The following is a 26,435-nucleotide window of genomic DNA, read 5'->3' on the forward strand; positions in this document are numbered from 1 at the left end:
CATGCTGTGTTTGCACATGCACACTGTTCACATCTCTCAGCCCTCGGGGAGGGTTTTGTAGGGTGATTGGTAGACATAAAAGCAATGGGTCAAAGGGGATGAGCTGCAGCTACCATGCTTTCAGTGAGGGGGCAGAGCTGCCCTGTAATGCTGCAGACCTCCCCCTGCAGTCTACGTCCTGTCTGTCCCTTCCCCACCACCCACGGCAAACACTGTGTGAGCCTGCTTTTATTTTGCCAGTTTGACATATATAGTATGGAGTTCCCGTGTGCCCTTCCCCAGCTTCTCCCCATGTTAACATACCTAACTATGGTACATTTTCCAGAATGAAGAAATTAACGTTGGTCCATTAACTAAACTTCAGGTTTTATTTGGATTTTACCAGTTTTCCCACCAACGTCCTTTTCTGTCCCAGGATCCTACGTGGCATTTAGGTCTCATCTCCTTAGGCTCCTCTGGCCTGTCCGTCTCCCATGACCTGACAGTTGTGAAGAATCCTGGTCAGGTATTCTGTAGAACGTCCCTCAGTTTGGGTTCGTCTGATGTTCTAATTAGACAGTGGTTATTGGGTTTTGGGGAGAAATACTACAGAGGTGAAGTGCCCTTCTTGTCATGTCATGTCGTGTCAGGTGACACATGATATCACGTGCTTCCTTCAAAAGTAAAAACTATTTAGTAAGGAAAGTTCCAGCCATCATAAAAAGAGCGAGAACAGAGTTAGTCGTCATCACTGGGCTCCACCTACCTGTTTCGCCACCCTGCTTTTGGACGGTTTTTCAACGTGGCTGGAAGATGAGTTTTCCATCTCATCTTCCCTTTCTCTTCCCTTCCTCCCTCCTTTCTTCTTTTTTAAGCACAGGTGACACTGATTAACCATAGTGGGAATCTAGCTGGAACTTCGATGGGGAGCATAAAGCGAATGGTCAAACTGTCCGCATGCAGGACTCCCTGCTAACGGAGTCCTTTGCTTCACTGCCAGTCACTACCTGAGGTCACTGGTCCATCCCAGGGCACTTAGTTTGGACCTTTAGGTTGTAAGTGAAAGGAACTCAACTCAAATTGTTCAAGCAAAACATGGAATTCACTGGCTCAGAAACATAAAAGCAACTGAGGAGGACTCAATCCTCCGGCTCACCTGGTGCCCCTTCCTTGCTGTGTGGCAGCGGCTTCCCCTGTGGCCGCCATCCGAGGTACCTGGATCACCGCTGGCAGCACGTGTGACCTCCCGGCTTCTGGGTCACCCAGGTGAGGGTGCTTCTCCCCACAGTCATTCAACGCGAGCCAAAGTGGTGAACTCCATCGGGTGGGCCAGGAGCAGCTCCCTGCACCTCCTGAGCCAACTGCGGGGTTGATGTAATTCCTGAGAATATAATTCTTGACCACCCAGGCCCAGGCCACAGCTCAGCTTTGAGACTGAGAATTGAGTTAATTCAAGTCAGACTACATGGGCTGAAGAGAGGAAAAGGTACTTCCCTAACAAACTGGGCTGGTGTTATAAAGGGAAGCGGTGTGGATCCCGGGCACGAAACACTGATAGCCTAGGCCCGTCCCTCGGCTGACGCCTTGTTCATGTCTTTCTTTTGCAGACTTTCCTCCTCTTTTTCCACCCCCTATGGATGAGCCCACCCTCCTCGGTATCCGTCACTGTCACCCCACCATCATTCTTTAAAGCACCTGTCCCTCTGCCTCTAGCCAGTGCTGTACCAAACTGGGGGTGAGATAGGCGTGGTCCAGCCTCGGTACCTCAGTGGGGAATTAAAAAAACAATCATGAAACCAAAATGTAACCTTTTTATCATCCCCATATGCAGTAATTCTAAACAGTGTCAGGGATAAAATGCTTCTTGGAAGAAAACAAAAAACCAAGATATAGAACATTTCTGGCAGCACAGAGATTTCCTTAAGGAAATGATTTAATAACGTGATCCCAGTTTTTTGTTCACAGATGCTGAAACTCAATCTCAGACATGTTTAGGGCCCCCTGGTCTTGTGGGGTGTGGAAAGGCCATGTCACCCTCCTGGAGTGTTCCCTCCCCCTTGGGGATTACTTACTTCCGAGGTGGGCTGTTTCTGCCCCTATTTCTCAACTGTCCCTGGTGAGGGTCCTGAGCAACCTCTTCCCTGGGCCAGTCCTTTGGGGCACGGCGTGGGGAGGCGCCTGGCTCCCTTTCACTGCTTTTCCCAAGGCCTGCCAGGCGCCCAGCAGTGCGCCACGCTGTTCTCAGTGGGGTACGCAGGTCCGCCCTCGCTGAGCCGCCTGTCTGAGGCTGGACTTGTCCTCACTTACTTCAACCAAAGCAATATATTGAACAGACAGGCAGATGCGAGGATCCAGCTGTCTTCCATGAAGCCAGACATTAAAGAGATGTGCAAAAAGGTAAAACAATTACCACTCTTCTCTGTATTTTTGGGAAATAGACCTATTTTTAAAAAGTGTAATCTTATTATTTTCACATGAAAAAGCATTTTTTTAACCTTCAGTTTTAATTTACAGTCCGGTCAACAACGATAGCTCGGCCCACCTCACGCAGCTTGTTGAGCCCCCGTCCTTTCCGAGCAGAGAGCGGCCTGGAGACTCGTGTGGGCCGCTGAGCCGCTTCGACGCTCCCGGCAGCTCCGGGAGGCGGCGGCACGGCCCCGCTCCAGGAAGCCGCGCCTCCGCCTCGCGGCTCGGGCAGGGCGCGCGCCTGAGCTCCGTTTCCGCGCCCGGCGTGTGGACGGCAGCGGCCCGCCTCCCGGGACTCGCGGTGACTCCGGCGGGGAGGGACCAGTCGCGACAGTCACCACCCAGGGCCTCCGCCCTACGGAGGAAGGCCGAGGCGCGGCAGCCGAGCCCGCGCCGGGGTCCCAATACGGAGCGCTCCCGACCCCCACCCTCCGGGCCGCCTGCACCGCCCCTCCCCAGCTCCCCGCCCGCCGGGTTCCCTGATCGCCGCCGGCCCGTCCGGGCGCCGAGCAGCCGCCGGCTCCTCCCGCTTGTCTCACTTCCGGCACCCCCGCCGGAAACCTCTCTTCCGGTTCTCAAGTCCGCGCTGCGGAAGTTAGTCATGGTGCCAGCACCTAAGATGGCCGCCGGCTCATCCGCCGCAGTGGTCAATGGAGGCGGAGCGGGCACGAACCCGGAAGTTGCCCGGCTCTGCCATGGCAGTCCGGGGGCGTGGCTTCCGGCGTCCCGCGCCTGCGAGTCCGGGCGGCGGGGTCGAGCGGGGGCGGCGGGTGACAGGCGCTCCTGCCCCGGCGGCAGAGGCTGGTACCCGGGCGGACGGGCGGCCCCCAGCTCGCGGCCTCGCGAGGCGCCGAGGCCGCACCGGGGGATGGACGAGGAGAAGATAGACGAGAATGAATGGGGGTATCACGGCGAAGGCAACAAGAGCCTGGTGGTGGCCCACGCGCAGGTGAGCGGCGGGCGGTCGGCGCGGTCTAGGACCTTCCCCTCTCCACGGGTGGGCTCTGCGTCCCCTCGGCTTCCGCCTCTCCAGGTGGCCTCTATGTCCCCCCAGCTCCCCTCCCCCCGGGTGGCCTCCGCGTCCCCCCAGCTTCCCCCATTCCGGCCTCCTGCCGGGTCGGTGCCACGCGCGCCTCACGCGGTGCCGCCTCCGGCTGCCCAGCCGCGGTGGGGCGGAGGCTGCGCCGTGGGGCCGCCGAGGGTAGCCGGAGCTGGGATGGAGGACCGGACGGCTCTGGAGGAAGACTTGAAGTGCCCGGGATGCTGTTGCCTCCCAGCACCGAGAGTTCAGCCTCAGATGCACGGAATTGCTTTACTCCTGCTGCTGCTGCTAATAATAGAGTATTGCCCGCAGGTTCTTTTCCAGAACCGTTTAGAATTTGAAGGGTTGCCCTTTCTTAATTCAGTGGGGGTGAGAGTTTCAGAAAGTGCGATACGACTCCCAAGGAGGTGAAACCAGGGAGAGAAGCTTGTGGATTTGAGTGAAGGCGCAGATTTCTGACATCTTGCTGTCTGATAGAACTAGGCAGGAATGTGCTGGGCTAGAGAAGAAGCGATAGGTGTCACGAAGGGGTCCGGAGCATGGGAGCTGGAGTCACACAGCTGGGCGGATTCTCAGTTCTACCACCACCTGGCCCAGGCTCTGTTTCTGCATTTGGAAAATGGAACTAGTAACAGAATCCCCTTTGTGGAATTGCAAGAAAGATGTAGTGAGCAGGAGCTGGGCAAGTTATGCCTAGCCGGTGAGAAGTGTCGTCCCTTTTGGACTCAGAGGTTAGGAACCCTGCCTGACCCAGTCCAACAGCTCCTACAGGGAGGGCGGGTGCGGGCACTGGGTGGTGCCCTGCTCTGTGGTTCCTGTCCTGGGTGTGCTGGGTTACCTGTAGGGTGAGCTGCAATCACCCAGGTGGCCCCTGTGTTCCGCCTTTGCGTTTTGTTACCCATTAGCACTGTCAGATGGGATACTGAAGGACTGAAACTGTAAGCTTTGCTCAAGGTCTTTAGATGAGTCCATAATGGACAAGGCTTAATCTGAAGCCATGCTTTTCGGTACAGTCTGCTGGGCCCTGTTGTGTTTCAGGGTTGGGCGAAGCTCCGGGTACTGCAGCATGTGTTCCTTTTCTTGTTGGGTTATTGTGGTGACCCCCTGAATCCTTTCACAAAGCAAATACTCGTTCTCCGGTTCCTTGGTAAGATTGGATGGCGTATCTTCACTTTAGGTAAAGCTAAGGCTTCTTTTGGTGGGGGCTAATGTACTGAGTTTCAAAAGCGTCAGATGAAGGAGTGAGTTCCAGACTTGGAGTGAAAGGACACTGGGTTGGAAGATCAGAGGCCTTAGGCACGCAGATGCCTTCTCCACTGTCCCTGGCAAGCGTGTGTCCACCCTCCAGGGCAGCCCAGCCCCTCCCTTGTTGCACAGCTCCCGTTGTTAGGGTCGTGTTTCTTTCTCCTTTTCATTTTCCATTTTAAACTCAGTCATCAGGCTACCCTGGACCGGTGCTCTTCATTTTTTATTTTAAATCTAAATTTGCCCTACTATGCTCCTTCCTGCTTGGCTGTTGTTAGTTCATCATTTGAACTTGAAGATTTCCGTCTCAAGTAGTCTTGTAAGACAGCGTTCCCACTAAGCGAAGGTGCCGAGGACTGTGCCCCTTGGGTGTGGAGAGGCCTCTGTGCTTTGCCTGGGCCTTGAGGACCGGGGAGGAGGAGAGAACCCTGGAAGGCAGCTTTTCAGGGCCCTGCTGTGCCCAAGGAGAGAGTGTGTGTGCAAGAGTGGGACAGAGAGGAGGTGGACGAGTGAGACCCACCTCATTCTTCCAACGTAGAGGGCGGCCTTCGCCAGGTTTCTTCCAGGTCCAGAGGTGCTTGCTTTTTAGGAGTGGGCATTATCTACTTTCAGAATTGAAAGGTCCTTAGAAAGTGATGAGTCTCTTCTCCTTGCTCTCAGCAGCAGAGCACTAGATATTTTCAGGCAGCCGGCCCCAAGACCCAGCATCTACACTGAAGGAACGTGGGACGAGAGACAGATGGACAGCCTTCTGGGCTGGTGGGTTGGGAGGCCTGGAGGAATGTAGTGCAGGCCGCAGGAAGTGAGAGAGGACAGTGGGAGACCCTAGCTGCAGGCCAGTTCCCAACAGGTCTCTGTCCGCTTCCCTGCAGCCACTGCACGAGAGGTGGCCCGGGCAGCCTCTGTCTGTCGCCCTCAGCCCAGTGCGCAGCACCCTTGGGTCCAGCTGTGCTGTTTAACCTTTTCCCAGGCACTGGCTCTCGGCCCAGCACTGACTCTTGGAGGCGCTCCAAGGCTGTGGCCTGCCCGGCATGTCCCCCAGGGGATGCCCGGAGTCCCAGCACTGACCCGTGGCGGGTCTTGGGCAAGGGCATTTCCCTTGTGGGCACATGTTTTCCTTTCCTTACTGCATCCGAGGGCGCTGTCACTGGTCCTAGGGCCATGTCACACTTTTGCGCACGCTGAGCTGTGGTCAGCGAGCCCGTGGCTGTCCTCATGCCCTGCTGCCGAGCTGATTTCTCTCCTGTGGTGCCCTTGCTTTTACATCTGCAGCTATGCTTCACCTTCGTCTTGTTGGCTTTGGCTTGGCGTCCTAGCCTGTGAAGGGCACTGTAAGTCGGGTTTGTCATTCGATCTCTTCAGTGTCTCCAGTGTGGGGAGTTGCTGGGCGGGTCAGGCAGAGCCCCTCTCCCCCTTGGGCCCGAGCTGCCCTCGCCTCTGCGATCCAGGGCACGCAGGAGCCCGCTCCCCGAATCCTACTAGGCTGTTGTGATGTTTCCTTTTTCTTGACAGAGGTGACAGGGAAGACCTGCCACCAGAGAGCATGCGTCAGAACCACGGGGGCTCCTTTCTGATCTTTCAGGTTTCAGAGCCTCTTCCCGTGGGGTCTGATGCCCTGGGCTGGCTGTCTGGGTCCTGAAGGTGAGGGCTCAAGCAGTCTGGGGCTGTCTGACTGTTTCTCTTCTCATCTTGTGTTTTAGAATTTCTGGTTTGTAGATCATCCTTCTTAATGGACTTGTTGGAAGGAAATAAGAGTTCTGTTCTGTTTCTTTGGAATGTGGCTCATCCCCAAGTCCTGGGCCACCCCCCTCTTTAATTTTCACCTGAATCTAGTTGAAAGAGTCGTAACTTTTTGTTGCCTGCAGTACTTTTTTTAAAACAAGTAACTTGTTCTGTATTTGAGATTTTTAATGGTATTTGTACAGCTGACGTGGCTTCTTTCTTGGTGAGATCTCACGGGAGAGCTCTGGATGTGGCCGTCCTTGTCGATTCCCGGGATCACCAGCAGTTGACTGGGAAGGATTTGTTGTTCCCACACTGCGTCCCCTCTGGTAGTTTCCAGCTCTGGCCTTGGCGAACCCTGTGCTGGACCTTCCTACCACGTGGGGTCTGCTCCCCCGGGGCTTCCAGGGGGGTGTGGGTGCTTCCCCGCCCCTGCGACCCCTTCCTCCTCCTTGGTCAGCACTGTCAGGATGCGGCAGCCTGTTCACCAGGAAGGTGAGGAAGGTTCTGTGTAGGTGCTGGAGGACAGGATGGCAGCGCCAGGTCCCTGCCTGGCCGTGTCTGTTCCCACACCTGCTCTGCTTTCACTTCTCTAACACACCCGCACTGTGCGTCTGTGCAGTTGTGGTTCGACTTTACAAACATCCTGCGGATTTTCTTTCCCATTAGAGACCACCCCAGCGCCTCTTCTGCTACAGCTCCTGAGGACCCTGTCCCCAAAGGTCACCTGGGCTTCCACCTCCACTCTCCTGCCCCCACCTCCTGGCTCGAATCTGCTTCAGTCCTCCAGCAGCCATGGGTCCAGTTGGGACCACCAAAGGGATGTGTCCTGCCTGGACTGGGCACCCCTGCCCCCATCCATGGCTGCAGCCTTGTCTGGCCTCCCACGGAGTCCTGCGCTTGCCTCTATCAGATGTCTCCCCTCCCCTCTGTCTGTCCTGTCTGAGGCTGTCAGCCTGGCACGTGTCCCACCTCTTGTCCCCCTCATCCCACCGCGGGCCCTGGGGTACGCTTCTGGTTGTGTTGGTAGAGGCGAGTGACTTGGTCAGGTGTTCTTTCACAGGGGTTCTGATGGACACCCTGGGCTGTGGCTGGGTGGGGCATCTAAGGCAGCCTTGCTGAGGAGCGAGGCCGAGCTGTTTCGGGACATCTGGGGCAGCACTCTGAGGGGCGATTTCTTCTGTTGTTTGTCTGTTCCCCATGCCTTGAAAGTTCCCTGATCTCTGCTTCCTTGGGATCTTCTTGGGGCCCTGTCCTGGGTTACCTCCTTATCTGTACAGAAGACCCAACCTGGGACCGTCCTCTGGCAGCGAGGCTGTGGCCTGAGATGACCCGTTCAGTGGTGCCTGCAGGTCACCGGGTGGCTGTCCCTGTCCATCCGCTTCTCCCCGCCCCCATCTTGGCTGAGAGGCCCCAGAGCCTTAGTGCTACCACAGGTCCCTCCCTCAGGCTTCACGTGAGCAGGTGTCCCTTTTAATAGGTTGTTTTTTGTGGTCTTTTATTTTTATTTAATACCAATTATTGCTTTTTCTCTCTGCCCCAGAAAACATAGAATATTGGAAGGTGGACAGTAAAAAGCACCCAATATTTCCCCACTAGGAAAATAGTTTTTGTTCCCACTTTGGTGCTCTGCCTTCTATCATGGGCCTGACTGGCACTTAGGAACCCCGCGTGTCTGTTTCCGCCATCTGCTTTTCTGCTCAGCCCCATGGCATCGACACGCAGGCCGTGCTTCACACACGTGTCCAGGCCGTGGAGCTGGGGTCCGCGCCATCAGCCTTTGGTACGCTTGTGCTTTGGAGCAGTTAGCGCCCAGCTTGCCCGACACCTTGGTGTTTTGATGACTCGGGTGGTTTCTCAGAGTGGATCACACGACGTACCAGTCTCCCTGCCACAGCCTGGTACCCTCGAGTACTGAGTGCCTCTGCTCCTTTCACAAGTGACAAGTTGCTCCCTTCACTTTGTGCGTTTTGAGGTTGTTTAATGTGCATGTGTTTTGTTTGTGCCACTCCCCTGCTCATTGGCTTCTTCAGCTTGTTGAAATCATCGATTCCCATCTAGTGTCCGAGGGGTGGCCCTGGCCTGGTGCCCTGTCCCGCTCTGGTGCAGAGCTGCCCCACCTGCCCTGTGCAGAAACCTACTTAAGCCCGTCTTCTTAATCTCACCCCTGCCCCTTCACTCTCTTAGTGTTTTTTCCCAGAATAGGAAGACGGTACATTTTGACACCTGGTTTCAGATATTTGGTTCAAAAGGAAAGGAGTTATTTCCTTCACAGCTGGTGCAGACCTGGTGAGCTGGCAGCGCCCTGGCGCTCACCAGTCAGGCTTCGGTGCCTCTGGGCGGGGCAGGAGGTGCCAGAGGGGCTGCGGGCTAGGAGACAGATCCGGTCTCCACGGCTCTCAGGCATGGTTTGGTTTAGAAAGCTGCCCTTGCTGAGCCTCGAAGTCGCCTGCCCCTCTCACCCCACCCAGGTGCTAGGGCTCCTGATAGCACCCACATGCCTCCCTCGGCCCATGCCCTCTCTGGACTCAGCTGGGCTTCCCCACCTCCTGGACCGCCCCCTGCCTGGAGCGCCCATCTCCGTGGGAGTGGTTTCTGAAGTCCTCCAGATGGACTTTATCTCCCCCTTACTGAAACTCCATAGCACCTCCAGGTTATTTCCTTGGAGAATGACCATCGCAAAAGCTGTACTTGTTTGAAAAGTTATTTTTTCACATTCTTGTAGTGTATGTTATATGAACGTTATAAAAAATTAGAAAACCCAAATAAGCAGAACTTAAAAAAAATTTAGTTATCCCAGATGTTGCTCCCTGGAGACTGTCATCTGTGCTGAAATCCTTTCAGATGTTTCATACAAACTGAGCATGCCCAGACTGTATGTAAACATTTCTGTTTTACAAACTTTAAAAAATAAAGTGTAACAAACCTACGGGAAAGTGCTGAGACATGAGTGTGTATATCGCTTGATTATCACAAAGTACATGGACCCATAATCCCCCCCTCCTAGAGCTGTTCTCAGGGACTGTCTCACCTGCCTGAGGGGGGACCCCCGGATCGAAGTCTCACCCGTCCTTGAGCTTTACGTGCATAGAACTAGCCCTGTGCGTCACCTTCCCATGCAGAGATGTTTCTGCGTCTACACGCACACACGTGTGTGTCTATTTATGAGAATGGGTTCATTCCACAGGCCCTATTCTTGAACCTTTTTCATTTATCAGTGGACACACTTAACCCCTGTGTCTGTACATGCAGATCTTCCTTATTTTTTTTAACAAATGACAGCACACTATTCCATAGTCTGGAACGTGTCCCACTGTATTTAACCATCCCATCATTGTTGGACATTTAGGTCATTTTCATTTTATTTGGAATTGTAAACACTAATTTTATATGTAGGAGTTGAAATCTTCTGTGCATCCTTAATTATTTCCTCAGGATAAATTCCTGGGAGTGGGCTGGCGAGGTCAGAGGGCGCACAGGTTTTCCTGGTTGCCCCACAGCCCCAGCGTGTCCTTGGGCGTGTGACTCGGTGCTGGCACCCTCCTGGCGGCACTGGGTGTCCCAGGCCAGTGGGCTGTCGGTGGGGCTCCAGCTGTGCGCTGGAGCTGCCGGCCCTGCTCCGCAGCTGCCCCCCTTACCCCCGGCCTCGGGTGGGTACTAATCAGACTTTGCTTTGTTTCCCACCAGCGTTGTGTGGTGCTGCGTTTTCTCAAGTTTCCTCCAAATAGGAAGAAGGTAAGATCCGTGGGTTTGCCACCCAGTCATTAAAACAATTATTTAAGAAAACATTGGTTGTTTTCTGATGCAGAAGTATTAATGCGAATTGCAGAGATTTAGCCATACAGGCTCAGTGCAGAAAGTGGCGTGCCTGTCCTTCCTGCAGGACCCGTCACTTCGACCTGCTGGGTTACTGTGGGTTGTGGTGGTGAGTCCCTGGGTGCTGAGTGGCAGCTGCCTGTCCGGTTCAGAGAGCCCTTCTTGTGGCTGGGACGCCCAGGGCCAGGTCTCATTCAGCTTTGCAGTGGTGACTTCCTTACACCCTGCTGCCTGTTTCCCCATCCGTAGAATTGTATCTGTGAAAATGAAGTCTGTGACGCTGTGGTAGATAGTCAGTGTTAGAAGTCACAGCAGGCAGTTCAGGTGGTGGGCTGGGTTGTATTCGCTGAGTCACAGAGCTGAGTGCCAGGGACGCCCTCAGAAGCCACAGCTGTCCTGTGGCACGCCGTGACCACAGAGCTGCGGCATCTCCCCCTCGAGGCAGGATGTTGCTGTAGCGTGTGTCTAATCCTCAGAGGTCGCAGGGGAGGATGTGGAGTCGGCCTGCGGGAGCCGTTCTCTCTCAGGGTCCGGGGGGAGGGCAGGAAGGAGGTGAGAGAGGCTGGCTGTGAGCCCCTCCAAAGCACGAGCTCTTGTCTTAAGAGGGGAGAAGAGGCAGGAGCTGCGCTCACACCCGCACAGTGGGCGGCCAGTGGTGGTGAGTGGAACTGGGTGCAAGAGGGGGCGCAGGAGAGGTGAGTCACCGCCTCCTTGGCTTTAGGGAGAGACCTCCAGAAAGGAAGAGGCGTGGCCGGCTGGCTCTGGACATTAAGGGCACATGGGGGTCAGCTTCCTAGAAAGAGGAGGGGACTGTGGGGGAGCCTAGGACTGCTGTGACAGGCATCTGGGGACAGGCACTCAGTGCCAGTACCAGGATGGGGGTGCTGGGGGAGGCCGCCCGGGCGAGGGGCGTTTCCTGCCTCAGCTGCTGGGGAGGTCCCACGCATGGTTCCATGATCCTGTGGGTGCATCCAAGGGGAAGCTCCTCGAGCGACTCGAAGGGCTCTGGCCTCCAGCCTCCCTCCTGCCCCGCTCAGTGTCTCCTGAGCGCAGCCTTGCAGGGGGGCCAGCGTTCCCTGGCTGCCTCTCAGCTGTCCTGTTTACATTTGTTGGGGTGAGGCCTTCCAAGGCAACCATTTGCCTTTATTTACTGTATAAACGGCTGCATAAACATATATAAATGGTGGGGAGTCATGTATGGTAAATCTGTCGACAAGAAGAGCTTCCGTCGGAAGCTCTGCGGCCATACCTATGCGGAGCCCCTGGATGTGTTCTGGGGTTTGCCATCAGGCTTTGCTCTAACATGGTTGTGCTGCACGTGCCCCAGGACACAGGCTGCCATCTGCATGTGTCCTGCGGCGCGGGTGGCAGCTCACTCGGACCTGAGCCTGCATTAGGCACCTCCCAGGCTGCCCTTGATGAGGACGGCCCGCTGGCTCCTGAGAGACCTGCCATTGCCCCTTGAACTTCTCAGTGCCCTGGGTCAGGGTTAGGGACGCAGGCTGATTTCCTGTCTTACCCAGATCTCACAGCTTATTGCCTCTTTAAGAACCTCTGACTGGGGAGAAAATATTTTATTCTACATTTAGAGGCTGAAGAAGAAAATCTAAATACCTAGTGATTTTTGGCGGGAGACATTTTCAAAGTTGAATTCCTCAGGAGGTGTGCATGGGCTACTGGTGGGTTCTTGCGTGTTCCTGGGGGAGGTGGGGGCGCAGACGTGCTTCTCAGCCTGCTGGCTGGAATCACACAGGGCTGTGTAGGATGCAGGGGCGGGCCTGGGGCCTGTGGACAGGAGCTCCAGCAGGTCCAGCGGTCTCTGTGGCGAGGCTTGCCTTCCTCTGAGTCCAGGGCCACCTGTTTGTGTTTGTGTCCACCCTGCATGTGCCAGGCTGGTGGTGGTATCTGGGTCGCTCCCCTGGGGGCCCAGGCACCAAGGCTTCCTGTGCTTCTCTTTTACAGACCCCGGAGGAGATCTTTCAGCACCTACAGAGCATAGTGGACTTTGGCAAAAATGTCATGAAAGAGTTTTTAGGGGAGAACTATGTTCATTGTGGGGTAAGTGATTTCTGTTCATGTGGCCTGAGTTCATGGGCACCTTCTGTGTCAGTAACCCCGCTCCTCAATGCAGCGGGGGCCTCTGTGCTCAGTGGGGCCCTGTGTCCATCACAGACTCCAGGCACTTTTATCGCTTGCGGCACTGTGAGGGGCGGAGCAGCTGTGTTATCCCTGTTTTCCAGCTGAGAGGCGTGAGGTTCAAAGACCGTGTGAGACCCCCCGCCTGCCGGAACCCTGGTCCCTGCCTCCCTGCCCTCGTGGAGGCATCCAGCTTGCCAAGGGCTCTCCAGTGAGGCCCACACGCACCCCTCAGGCCTCTGCCTCTGCTGGGACAGCAGTCCCCGCCTGCAAGTGGTCTGTGTTGCTGGCTCTTTCCCCTCTCGGTAACTGAGCGGAGTGGCTGTTACAGGCGAGGCCTGCTGTTTGGACACTCAGGAATGGGCCATATAGGAAGCCACAGTGGCCCTGCGATTCCCGAGACCCTCATCAGGTGGCCTCCGTCCATGCCTGGGACCCCGTTCTGACTTCGCAGCTTTGCTGGCCGCTGTTTCTCTGCTTCTGCTGGCCCTGTCACTTGTCTTATGTCAGAGCCCTGACAGACTAGCAGGGCTGTCATTCGGAGCAGAGAGCACTGCCTCTGCTTTGCAAACACTGCACCTGGTATCCATCCTGAGAGGAACGGTGCTGAGGGTAGGCAGAAGGTTCTTTGAAGCCTAAGGGTTGCCTGCCAAAGTAGAACTTGAGTGGCTCTGACTGCAAAACCTCCTCCAAGGAGGGTCCTTTGTCAGCTCAGGATGTACTGTGGGGGGTCGCACCCTTGGGGCTGCGACCCTCTTCCAGGTGGCCTAGCTGTGGAGCTGGCAGGGCCGTGCTGGCTCTTGGCTGGGGCCCTGAGTGTCTCCCGCATAGACTCACCACAGGGCTCTGGGTGTCCTTGCGACTCAGCCCTGGCTCCCCTAGCACACGATCTGGGAGATGAACTGGCCTGGCATCATGTCAGTCATGTCCACGGCATCCCAGTAGCTTTGCAGGAAGCCCTAGGCAGTGTGGGACTACACGGGTGAGAGTCGCCAGGGCCGTCCTGGGGGCTGGCACCACCCCCAGTGAGGTCCCCAGCTGTCCAGCTGACATGTGAAAGCCTGAAGCCCACCAGCTGTGAGAGTACCCAGGTCTCTGAGTCGCCTGTGCTGGGCGCTGCCCGCCTCTTGGCCTGGATGGTTGGAGTGGATGCAGATGTGCCGACCACCGGCATCCTCGAGGGAGCGTGTCCGCCTGGCTGAGTGGGAACATTTCTCTGTTTCACAGCAGGCGGGGGCTCTAGACTTTTCTCCTTCGAGGGGTCAGTGGTGACGAAGGGTGGTGGGGAGCTAGGGGTTCTGGCCGACGGTGGCCTGGCAGGTGGGAACAGCATCAGCATGTTCCCCAGGGCCCGGGGCCTGCTCTGGCTCCAGGATTGCTTCTGTTTGTCCACAGTGGATGGGGCTCTGGGTGTACGAGGTGAGCCTACAAGGTCACATTTCAAGAATGTCTGTCCCGTCGGCACCTCCTCCACACGAAGACACTGCCAAAGTGAACCCAGCCTGCTCTTCTTCCAGGTGGACGTGGTGTCCCCAGAGGACTGCCACTCAGGCCCTGGATGGTTGAAATGTGGGACACAGCACGTCTCTGGCCTGCACAAGGCCATGTTCAGGCAAAACCAGCATGTGTAAATGATGCTGTTTTCTCTGACGCTGACTCGATTTAGGGCAGCAGAGCCCTGGCGAGAGCACGTCCATGCTCTGTGTCCTGGGACGAGACACAACCAGCCCAGCGGTGAGAGCACGAGGCCCGGAGAGAGTGACAGCTCTTGTGCCCATGCTGCCTCTGGCCCTGCCCAGCTGGTTTGGGGACTGGTCTGGGCCTGTCTCCATGTGAGCTGGAGGTCAGAGATGGGAAGAGGTGGTTCCCTGGTGCCTCCAGGTGTTTGCATCCTGAGTACCAAGGGTAGCGGAGACACTGATGGAGTTTTAGAAATTCACCTCATTTTTGTGGACTCAGTCCTCCCCAGGTTGGATGGCACCCGGGTGGCCTCGACTTCACATTTGACCTTGATGTGATGGAAGCGATGGTGGGGCCATGGTGCATGATGAGTAAGGGGATGCTCTTCTCCTGAGGGAGCTTCTGGAAGACTGTAGGCGTGCTGCTCACCTGCTGAGCCCCCTCCAGGATGGCGGCTCTTTGTCCTTCTCAGCAGCCCTCCCTTTGGGGGCGTATGCCCGTCAGCAGGAAGCTGGTGTGGCCACGCCTTCCAAGTTACATGTCTGTGAGAGGACTTCTGTGGTCTTAACTGTGGTTCTTCCTGAGTTAAGACTTTGTGCAGGTGCTGGCGGAGGGCCCTGCTGAGGATCACCGTCCTCCCAGGGTTGGGTAGGGGCCGCCTGTTTCTCCATCTGTCAGTCAGGATGGCGTGGTTCAAACTGGTTCAGGAATCTGGATGATGGCTTGGTAAATGTAGCCAAATGTTAAGAAGGATGCCTACTGTCAACATTTTATTCTCACTTAAAACACAAACAGAACTCATAAAATCAGGGATTTAAAGTTGTGTAGAGAAATACAGATCTGCTTTTTACCTTGGTGACTGTGCACTTAGGCTGAGCAGCAGCAGATGCTGTGCTGAGAGTAGCTGAGTCACTGAGGGCTCTGGACTCGATCCTGTTTGCTCCTCCCCATGTTTCTGTCACGGCATTGATGACTCCTCTGTTGGCCACAACTTCTTTTCCCAGCGGGTGAGTGTTGGGACTCCCACTGTGCATTGACGGAGGCGTTTGCAGCAGGTTGCCTTGGCCTCTTAGGCTTGCTCTCGTGGTGTGCAGGCCAAGGCATTTCTTTGAGAGAGGATCTTGGTGCATTTCTTTATCATTCTTGCCATGGCATCCATCTGTCACCTGCCCACTTGTACTTTTGGCTTCTTTAAAGTGGAGTGAGAACTTGGATTTTGTGAGATGATCCACATTTTGAATTCTGAATTTTTATAATTCCCGCTCTTTTTCATTGTTTCACTTTACCTAATTCAGGACCAAGTTTTTTAGTAACTCAACTTTTATCAGTTTATACCATCTTTATGTAAATGACAAAATCACGACTTAAGTTGGCACAGCAGGCTGGGAAGCAGACGATTGACTCCACCAGGCTGGACGGCAGAGGCATGTCTGTGTGACAGGGCAGCCACGGGCTGGTGTGGTTGCATCCATGTGACAGGGCTGCCACGGGCCAGTGTGGCTGCATCCATGTGATGGGGCAGCCACGGGCCATCGTGGCTGCATCCATGTGACAGGGCAGCCACGGGCCAGCATGGGTACATCCGTGTGATAGGGCAGCCATGTGACAGTGTGGGATGGAGAAGGCGTGATGTACCTTCTGACAGGATCCCGGCATTCTCATTCTAGGCAGGTCTCTTGCATCCCTGTGGGGCTTCTTCAGAAGTTAGAATGCTACTACCCTGGAAGCATGGGGAACATGGTGGATTAAATAAAAACTCTTACTTTGGGAAATTGCAAAGAAACAGCAAAGTGGAGAGAAGTTGCTCTTTGTTTTTCGCCCAAATGCACTGAGTGTTGTCCCCGTGAGTCCCGTGGCTGATGGGTGCAGGGACGTCTCACTGGCCATTGACGTGCGATCACTCTTTTCGAGCTCCTGCTTGGGCAGGAGTGCGGGAAGCCTTGGGTTGTCTGAGGAGACAGCTGGTAAGGAACGTTAGTGCAGGCAGAGACCTGCCTCTGGCCCTGCCCTGGCGTCCCCAGACACTGCGAGGATGAGGACTGAGCCAAGGTCGCGGTGAGCAGAGGATCGGCGTATGAGGGGTGCTCTGGGCAGACTGACTGGGTGCCTTGGGTTGTGCTGCTGGTCACCACCACAAGGGCCGCCAGCCGCTCTGAGGAGGGCCCGTGGCTCTTAGCGCACGGGAACATCAGTGCCTGGGTTTACTCTGGAAGTGTCTGTGAAGTGAGAGGGTGGCTTTCCGTCCTGAAACCCACACACTAGTGTTTTTGTCATGTGGTCAGATATGCGTGACATAGTATTTACCATCTTAACTTTTTAGGTGCTCAGTTCTGTGGCATTGCGTTGTTGTGCGGCCCACTCTGAGCCTCTTGTGTTTGTTTTTACAGGAAGTTGTTCAGCTGCCTCTGGACTTTGTGAAGCAGCTCTGTTTAAAGGTACAGTCTGAAAGACCAGGTAAGGGTCTCTAACACAAATTTTGTTTGTAATTTTACGTGTTCCATTTGAGGAGTGTTAGACGTTATCGCTAATGTCAGGCACATGTAGATTTCAGCAGTTCTTTTGCCAGAGGCTTACTCTCACAGGTGGGAACCCTAGGAGCTGGTGAATACACTTCTGGGCATCGGATACCTGGATCACTGCGGAGGATAGATGACCAACAACCAGTTAAGAGAAACAAAGATGCATTTGGGAGGGAGCTGAAGGAGTTAGGGGGCACGTGGGGAAGGGAAAGTAGCTGCAGGTGGCCTGGAGAAGTCAAAAGGAAAACCAGGGTGGACCTGACCCATGGAGTGTGGGCCAGGCGCTAGAGGGTCGGCAGTCCTGAGCATCTTCTCCCAGAAGCTGGAATCTGCCCGGCCTGCTTGTCCTCCCCGGGGAAGGTGGGAGACATGAATTTTTGTGGGCCGTTCCTCCCCCGTCCCCTATGTACCTCCCCTGGTTGCCTGGCATACCCTCCCCCCATCCCCTATGTACCTCGCCTGGCGTACCCTCCCCAAGGTCGCCTATGTACTTCCCCCTCCATCATCTCATGCACCTTTGCTGCATTTTGTTCCTTCGGTAATGACGGCAACCAGCTCTAAGGCATTCCTTTCACAGTCAGAGACAAAGGCATAAAGTCTGTATAGTAGAGGATGGAATTACCTTCTCCTGACACGTGTCAGGCAGTCAGGGTACAGTTGCCAATGTAAAAATCCTTCCGTATTTGATTAGGAAAATTAAAGCAAGCAGCACACTTGTGCCCTGGAGCTTCCTGTTTGGGGAGCAGCGATGACAGGGCTCCACGTGTGGAAAGGGCCAGTGAGAGGGAGGGAGGCCGCAGCCGTGTTCAGAGCTGCGACTGTGTCTGGGCTGTTTCCTCATTTAGAGGAAGACATACTGAGGCTTGCTCTGGGGTCTGCCCCCCAGCTGCCAGCGCCCCTTACCATCGTCATTTTATATTTAGCATATAAGTTTGTGCCACTGGATAGTAATGAGGACTGTCCCCCGTTGTGATGATGACTTGTCGTCAGCCTCGTTAGGTAGAAGGAAGAAAGCCGCTTCCCCTGGGCCTGGAGGCCCACCCTCCGTGCCTGTCCACTGCAGCTGCTTGCAGCCAGTGCTCAGGGAGTAGCTGCGTCTGGGCTCTCTGAAGGAGCAGCTTCAAGAGGAAGGTAGAGCCTGCTCCTTCTTCCTCTCTGAGCGCCTGGCTGAGGCGCGTCACAGAACTGGGGTGCAGTCTCTGAGACCACCCTCATTTTGCTGACAACTGCACGTTTCAGAGTCCCCAGCAGCAACCTTAGGTCTGATAATTTGCTAGAAGGATTCCACAGAGCTCCCTGTTATCCTCCTGGTTATGACTTGTCACAGCAAAGGGACACAGATTAAAGCCAGCTGAGGGATGAGGCACTGGGGTGGGTCCAGAAGAGACTTGGTATGGCTTCCCGGTGTCCTCTCCTGCTGGAGTCATGGATAGCACTTGCTTCTCCCAGCAGCCATGTGTGGCCACACGCATGGAGGAACGCCAACCAGGGAGGCTCCCCATGCTGTGGTGTCCAGGTTTTGTTGGGGCCTGGTGTGTGGACACACTGACTGCCTTGCGGCTGCCCTCAACCCCCAGCCCCTCCGCACGTCAAGCTGATCCTGCAGGGCCCACACCCTAGCACGCATCTCGGTGTTACAGTCATGTGACTCAGCCTCCACGGCAAACACAGACGCTCCTCAGGCAGGATGTCCAGGCTTAGAAATGACCTTCCAGGACGCGGAGGCCAAGGCCAGGCCTCTCTTGGGCACGGCTGGCTCCTCCTCCACAGGAGGCCACACAGGGGGCCGCACTTTGCCACAGGGTCTGGTGATCTCTCTTGCAGTGGTTCTCAGGTATTTTCCTTGCTCTCTTTTCCAGAATCTCGCTGTGACAAGGACCTGGACACTCTGAGTGGTTATGCTCTGTGCCTTCCCAATTTAGCCCGACTTCAGACCTACCATTTTGCAGAGCACCGGCCCATTCTGTGTGTAGAGATCAAGGTGAACTTCTGTTAAGGGACAAAAGGTGTGGGGAGCAGGGAATCTGTGAGTCAGCTACCTGGAGAGCACTTTCCCACAGAAGCTCCTGGTGTTCCCCACGCTGGGCCCTGCATCCCCTCTCGGGCCCAGGCAGCCCACCAGCTCCCAGAGACTCGGCTTCCTGCTCCTTCCGTGCCTGCCCCCATCACCTTGCTGCTCTGGCTTGTCCCACCGGCCAGACCCAAGGGGCATGGCTTCCCGGACCCCCAGGGATAGGCTCATGATGGGGAGCCAGCCAGGGACAAACCCAGGCCGACGGCCACTTGAAGGAAGTGTGTAGGGTTCTACCCACCCTGTTTTCCCTGGTGGGTGCAGCTCAGCAGGCCCCTCCTGAACTCCTTCCCAGCTGTGCCCTCTTGGCTGCTCGGTGACACTGTACGCCACGTTCCTGGAGCTCACTTCGAGGGTCGCCTGTTAGATTGAGTGGCACTCCGTTCCTTTGCTTCAGTCCTGCTCAGGGGGACGTCGCTAGAGGGACAGAAACCCGAGTGACTCTCAAGGCCTGGTTTGTCAAGGCCAGCAATCCCAAGGTGGGGGCAACAAAGGCCAGAGATGGCTGGAGAAGGGCCAGGCCCCAGGCCTCAGCCCTGCTGCCCAGCATCCAGGGTGGCTGCCTGAGTCTCCCTCAGGAAGCCCAGACGTCCAGGCCAGGCCTTTATTTGTCTCTTTCCTCCAAACCTCTGTGGCGGTGACTTCTGGGTTATGCCCTTGGCCTTGAGCACTCAGAGCCTGGATTGATGTTCTGCTTCCCCAACCAGAGGGTGAGTGTCCCAGGCATCACAGACGACAGGCAGCGTGGTCTCTAGTGCCCGATGCTAAGCCTGGGTCTTGCACATTGGATGTGTCCAGAAACTATGGCTTTTGAGAGGCAACCAGAGTTCCAGACATTCTGGGGGCCCAGCCACTGTCAAATGGCCGCCTCCCTGTTCATGAGTTCTTGTCAGAGGGAGTGGGGTTCTGCTTCCTGGAGCTGGGGGCTCGAGGCCGATCTGCACTCCCAGAGTCTTTCCAGTCGCCTTCTGTAATGAAAACACTCTGTGCTGTACTTTGTCAAGCCAGCAATTGAGGCACCACTTTTTTCCCCACTGAGAGTCTGGCCTTGGATTCTCTAGCAGCAGAGGTGAGTATATGATACAGTGAGGGAAGCATCAGTTCCTACTGGGGCCTGAAGATAAAAGCAGCTTTCGGGAATGTTTACATCTGACGCTTGCTGATTCTCCTGGGTGTTGTACTTCATTGTCTTGTACAATCATGAGTCACTTAACGATGGGGATATGTTCTGAGAACCACGTCATTAGGTGATTTTGTGGTTGTGCAAACGTCATAGAGGGCACTTACATAAACCTAGATGGTGTAGCCTGCACACCTAGGCTGTGTGGTGCTGATCTTATGGGACCGCCATCACATGTGCAGTACATAGTTGACCGAAAGATTGTTCTGTGGCACGTGACCACAGTTAGTTATATATCTACTTAAAGGTATGTGATTTCTCCCTGAGCAATTTTTCCTCCCTTGTTTATTTTGCAGCCAAAATGTGGGTTTATCCCCTTCTCCAGTGATGTTACGCATGAGATGAAGCATAAGGTGTGTCGTTACTGCATGCACCAGCACCTCAAGGTGAGAAGAGCTGGTGGCCCAGCTTCCTTCCATGCACAGAGCTGTGATGGGTGGCTGGGCCTGAGGTGTGACCACCTAGAGTTTTCAGAAGAATGAAGAAAATGTAGATATTTATGATTTACTTTTTTCCACAAATAGTTCATATTCACCTTTTGGTTTTTTTTTGAGGAAGATTAGCCCTGAGCTAACATCTGCTGCCAATCTGCCTCCCTTTTTTGCTGAGGAAGACTGGCCCTGAGCTAACATCTGTGCCCATCTTCCTCTACTTTATATGTGGGACGCCTACCACAGCATGGCTTGCCAAGCGGTGCCATGTCTGCACCTGGGATCTGAACCAGCGAACCCCGGGCCACCGAAGCGAAACATGCAAACTTAACCGCTGTACCACTGGGCCAGCCCCTTTTTTTTTGTTTTAAGTTGAGGTATAATTCATATACCCTAAGATGAACCCTTTTGAGGAGTATAATTCAGTGGATTTTAGTATATTCAGAGGATCGTGCAACTATCACCACTATCTAATTCCAGAACATTTTCATCACCTCAAAAAAAAATTCTGTCCCCATTAGCAGTTGCTTTCCAGTCCCCCATCCTGCCAACCCCTGGCAACCACCTGTCTGTGTGGATTTGCCTGTTCTGGACATTTCATTTCAATGGAATCACACAGCATGTGGCCTTTTGTGACTGTTCTCTTTCACTTGGCGTAATGGTTGTGAGCTTCATCCATGTGGTAGCGTGTTAACCACTTCACTCCTTTGGTGGCTGATCAGCAGTCCCTTGTGTGGGGGTATTCCGTCTGTCCCTTCATCTGTGGAGGGACATGTGGGTTTCCGCCTTTCGGCTGTTGTGAACGTGCGTGTACATGTACTTGTTTGAGTCCCGGTTTTCAGTTCTCTCAGGTAAATTCCTAGGAGTGGAATTCCTAGGTCTTAGGGAAATTTTGTACCTTTTTGAGGATGCATCAGGCTGTTTACCACAGCTATTGCACTATTTTGTAGTCCCACCAGCAGGGTATGCAGGTTCTAATTTCATCCTCGTCTGCACTTGTTATTGTCCCTGTTTGTGATTATAGCCATCCTAATGAGTGCAGGGGTGTCTCATGGTGGTTTTGATTTGCATTTCCTTAATGGATGGTTAGTGATGTTGAGCATCTTTCCACATGCTCATTGGCCGTTTGTTTATCTTCTTTGGAGAAATGTCTATTTAAGTCTTCTGTCCATTTTTGAATCGGGTGGTTTTTTTTTGTTGAGTTTTTGGGCTTCTCTATATATTCTGGATATTAATCTCTTATCAGATTTGTGATCTGCAAATATTTTCTCCCATTCTGTTGGTTGCCTTTTTTTTATGTTGATAATGTCCTTTAATGCACAAAAGTTTTTAATTTTGATAAAGTTCAATTTGTCTACTTTTTCTTTTGTTGCCTCTGCCTTTGGTGTCATATCCAAGAAAACTTTGCCTAATGCAATGTCATGAAGCTTTTCCCCTATGTTTTCTTCTAGGAGTTGTACAGTTTTAGCTCTTATGTTTAGGTCTTTGACTCATTTTGAGGTAATTTTTGTATATGGTGTGAGGAAGAGGTCCAGCTTCATTCTTTTGCCTATGGATATCCAGTTTTCCCAGCACCGTTTGTTGAAAAAACTGTCTTTTTCCATCAAGTGGCCTTGGCACGCTTGTGGAAAACTGTTTGACCATATATGTGAGGGTTTATTTCTGGATTTTCTATTCTATTCTCTTGGTCTATATATCTGTCTTTATGCCAGATCACACTGTTTTGATTACTATAACTTTATTTTTTTCTTTTCTTTTTAAAGATTGGCACCTGAGCTAACAACTCTTGCCAATATTCTTCTTCTTCTTTTTTTCCCCCTGCTTTTTCTCCCCAAAGCCCCCCAGTACATAGTTGTGTAGTTTTAGTTGTGGCTCCTTCTAGTTGTGTCATGTGGGATGCCGCCTCAGCATGGCTTGATGAGCGGTGCCACGTCCACGCCCAGGATCCGAACCAGTGAAACCCTGGGCCGCCCAAGCCTCAGCCACGGGGCTGGCCCCTATTATAAGTTTTGAAATCAGGAGATGTGAGTCCTCGAGCTTTGTTCTTCTTTTTCAAGATTGTTTTGGCTATTGGGGGCCCATACAATTAGATATGAATTTGAGGATTGGATTTTTCATTTCTTTAAAAAAAGACATGTAATTTTGACTGAAACTGCAGGAATCAGTAGACCACTTCAGGTAGTACTGCTGTATTCATGATGTTAAGTCTTATAACTGGTGAACACAGGCTGTCTTTCCACTGATTTAGACCTTTAATTTCTCTCAGCGACATTTTGTAGTTTTCAGTGTTCAAGTCTTTCACTACTTGGGTGAAGTTTATTTCTGGGTATCTTGTTCTTTTGTAATATTATAAATGTGATTGTAAATGGAACTGCTTTCTTAATTTCCTTTTTGGATTGTTCATTGTTGGTGTATAGAAACACAACTAATTTTTGTGCATTGATTTTGTACCCTGCAGCTTTGCTGAATTTGTTTATTAGCCCTAGGAGTTTTCTTGTAGATTATTTGGAATTTTCTATGTATAGGATCATGTCCTCTGTGAATTGAGAGTTTTACTTCTTCCTTTTCAATTTCAATGCCTTTAGCTTCTCAGTTTTCTCAGCTGGGATGTTGATAGGGAGCCTGTTGAAGCGCGGATCAACTTGGAGGTATTGCCACCTTCACGGTATTAATAATCTGTGAATACAGGATGTTTTTTCCATTTATTTAGGTCTTTAGTTTCTTTCAGTGATGTTTTATAGTTTTCAGTGTAGAAGTCTTATAATTCCTTTGTTAAATTTATTCTTAAGTATTTTATATTTCTGGATGCTACTGTGAATGGAATTTTCTTTTATTTCATTTTTAGGTTATTTATTGCATAGAAATACAACTGATTCTTTAATATATACATTTAATTGTGAAATACATGTAACATCAAATTTACCGTCTTAACCATTAAGTGGACAGTTCAATGGTGTTAAGCACATTCATGTTGTTGTGCAGCTATCACCACCATCTGTCTCCAGAACGTTTTTAATCTTGCAAAGCTGAAACTCTGTACATTAAAAAACTTGACATTTCTTTCTTTCCCCAGCCCCTGGCAACCACCATTGTAGTTTTTATCTCTGAATTTTACTTATTGTACGGACCTCATATAAGGGGAATCATACAGTCGCTCACCTTTTATGATGGGCTTATTTCACTTAGCGTAATGTCTTCAAGTTTCATCCATGCTGTCATATGTGTCAGAATTTCCTTCCTTTTTGAGGCTGAATAATATTCCATTGAATGTATTACCACATTTTCTTCATCCATCATCCACTGATGGACACTGGGGTTGCTTTCACCTTTTGGCTGCTGTGAATAATGCTACTTTGAACATGGACGTACAAGTATCTCCTTGAGACTCTGCTTTCAGTTCTTTGGGGTCTACACACAGAAGGAGAATTGCTGGATCATATGGTAATTCTGCTTTTAGTTATGAGGAACCACTAGGCTGTTTTGCAGAGCAGTTGGACCATTGCACATTCCCAGCACAGTATACAGGAGTTCCGATCTCCTCACATCCTCGCCAACTCTTGTTCTTTTCTGTCTTTTGATAGTAGACATCCTAATGGGTGTGAGGTGAGAAATGCAATTGGTCTTTGCATATTGATCTTTTATGCTTTCTTGATGAACTTATTTGCTCTGATTTTTCTTTTTCTTTTGGTAGTTTCTTAGGATTTTCTCTGTATATGATCAGATCACTTGTAAATAGAGAGAGAGATAGTTTTACTTCTTCCTTTCCAATCTGGATGCCCTTTATTTGTGTTTTGTCCTAATTGCTTTGGTTAGAATTTGCAGTGGACATCCTTATCTTGTTTCTGATGTTAGGGGCAAGGCTTTCAGTTTTTCGCCAGAGTGTAGGATTCACCATGAGTCTGTCATAGTTGTTCTTTATGAGTGTTTCCTTTTTTTTTGCACATGGAAATGTCAATTTTGTCAAATGCTTGTCCTGCCCGCATCAGCTGAGATGATCGGAAGGTGTTTCCTCTTCCTGTTAATCTGATGTAGTGCGTAGACTGGTTTTCATATGTTGCACCACCCTTGTATTTCAGGATAAATCCCACATGATTATACATGGATAATCCCTTCAACATGCTGCTGAATTTGGTTTGTTAGTTTTTGTTGAGGACTTTTTCTTAAGGGATACTGGTTTCTAGTGATGTTTTTGTCTGGTTTTGGTACCAGGGTAATAACTGGCTTTACAGAATGACTAGAAAGTGGTTCCTTCCCTCCACTCTTCAGTTTTTTGGAAGAGTTTGAGTATTGGTGTTGATTCTTTAAACATTTGGTAGAATTCACGAGTAGAGCCATCTGGTCCTGGAGTTTTCTTTGTTGGAAGAGTTTTGATTCCTGATTCAGTCTCTTGTTATTGGTCTGTTCAGATTCTCTATGTTCTCTTGAGTCAGTTTTGGTAGTTGTGTAGTTTGTCCATTTCCTCTAATTTGTTGGCTTACGATTGTTCATGGTATTCCTCTAAAATTCTTTTTATTTCTGCAGGGTTGATACTTTTGTCCATTCTTCCATTCCTGAGTTTAGTCATTTGAGTCCTGCCTCTTTTTTTCTTGATCTAGCCAAAGGATTGTCATATTTGTTGATCTTTTCAAAGAAATAACTTTTGGTTTTGTTCACTTTCTCCATTTTTCCCTCTTATTCTCTGTTTCATCTATCTCTGCTCTAATCTTTACTATTTCCTGCCCTCTGCTTACACTGGATTTGGTTTGGTCTTATTTTTCTAGTTTGTTAGGGTAGAAAATTAGGTTATTGATTTGAGATCTTTCTTCTTTTTAATTTGGGTGTTTACAAGTATAAACTTCCCTCTAAGTACTGCTTTTTCTCTGCCTCCCATAAATTTTGGTATATTGTGTTTTCATTTCTTTTTGTTTTTAAAGACTGGCATCTGAGCTAACATCTGTTGCCAAGCTTCTTTTTTTTTTTTCCCTCCTTCTTCTCCCCAAAGCCCCCCAGTACATAGTAGTATATTCTAGTTGTAGGTCCTTCTGGCTGTGCTATGTGGGGCACCACCTCAGCATGGCCTGATGAGCGGTGCCACATCTGCGTGTAGGATCTGAATTGTGAAACCCCAGGCCACTGAAGCAGGACACGCGAACTTAACCACTTGGCCACAGGGCTGGGCCCCCTGTGTTTTCATTTTTGTCTTAATTTATTTTCTGATTTCCCTTCTGATTTCTTCTTTGACTCATTGTTGATTAGGAATGTGTTCAGTTTTCACGTATTTGTGAATTTCTCAAATTCCCTTTTGTTATTGATTTCTAATTTCATTCCACTGAGTTTAGAGAACACTTGGATGATTTCATGTCTTTTAAATTTATTGAGACTAGTTTTGTGGTTTAACATATGGTTTCTCCTTGAACATCCTTGACCTGGTGATTCCTCGTAGATTTGCCAAGTCAGGGCACACCCACAGTTAAAATTTTGATGGAAAACAGCAAGTTGCCTTTCAAAATGTTGTGCCAATTTATCTTCTTGCTGATAATACAAAATTACTTGTTAGCCACACCTCACTTTGCTGGATATTATAATTTTAAAGATTTATTCATCTGATTACCAAAATTTAGCCATGTCATTTAGCTTGCTTCTGCTTCCCTACTCACTGTGGAGGGCTGGGCTGGCAGCCATGTGAGGCTCTCAGAGGAGGGTTGAGGTTTCCTTGGGTTGGAGTCCAGCCCTCCCCCTCTCCTGCCCCAGCTAGTGATGTGCACCCAGAGGTGGTGGCATCTGCTAGGACCTTCAGCCACCTGTGTCATCTCAGTCCTTTGGCTGTTCTGTGTGTTAAGAGTTAGCCCAGTGCTGCCCCCAGTCCAATCACTGACACCATACGGTGGTTTTTTAACAGGTGGCAACTGGGAAGTGGAAGCAGATAAGTAAATACTGTCCCCTCGATCTCTATTCTGGGTAAGAAAACATTTCTCCTTTGTCCTTAGTGCCACCTTCCCTGGAGGTAGGGATGGTGGGGGTACTTTCTGTGAGGTGGGGACACTCTGTGAGGCAGGGGTTGTGGGGGGTGTTCTCTGAGGTGGGGACACTCTGAAGTGAGGGTGGTGGGGAGACATTCTGTGAGGTAGGGGCAACGGTGAGGGCATTCTGTGAGGTGGGGGCGGTGGTG

General features: G+C 51.8%; 1 protein-coding gene and 1 long non-coding RNA gene across 5 annotated transcripts in view; one reads left to right on the forward strand and one right to left on the reverse strand.

Annotated features, from left to right (window-relative positions):
* Positions 1–345: 345 nt before the first annotated feature.
* Positions 346–1,529, reverse strand: LOC138920281 (uncharacterized). The gene is made up of 2 exons (XR_011431157.1): positions 1,136–1,529; positions 346–478 (listed from the first exon to the last, which is right to left on the reverse strand). It is a non-coding gene; the product is annotated as an uncharacterized lncRNA (long non-coding RNA).
* A 1,165-nt stretch (positions 1,530–2,694) lies between these two features.
* Positions 2,695–26,435, forward strand: part of IPPK (inositol-pentakisphosphate 2-kinase) — a 49,013-nt gene continuing 25,272 nt past the window's right edge. For 2 of the 4 annotated variants that reach the window (XR_011431155.1, XM_070248184.1), the window contains exons 1-7: positions 3,155–3,394; positions 10,142–10,189; positions 12,233–12,328; positions 16,474–16,540; positions 18,465–18,586; positions 20,153–20,242; positions 26,166–26,224. Coding sequence is in view for 3 of the 4 variants with exons in the window: in XM_070248184.1 (XP_070104285.1) it covers positions 3,314–3,394; positions 10,142–10,189; positions 12,233–12,328; positions 16,474–16,540; positions 18,465–18,586; positions 20,153–20,242; positions 26,166–26,224 (563 nt within the window). In the remaining variant the exon portion in view is untranslated. Of the gene's footprint in view, positions 3,395–10,141; positions 10,190–12,232; positions 12,329–16,473; positions 16,541–18,464; positions 18,587–20,152; positions 20,243–26,165; positions 26,225–26,435 lie in introns of all 4 variants that reach the window. The other 2 variants (XM_014735541.3, XM_023627634.2) reach the window with 2 other exon arrangements.

This window comes from Equus caballus, chromosome 23 (assembly GCF_041296265.1).
Source record: "Equus caballus isolate H_3958 breed thoroughbred chromosome 23, TB-T2T, whole genome shotgun sequence".
NCBI classification, from domain to species: Eukaryota; Metazoa; Chordata; class Mammalia; order Perissodactyla; family Equidae; genus Equus; species Equus caballus.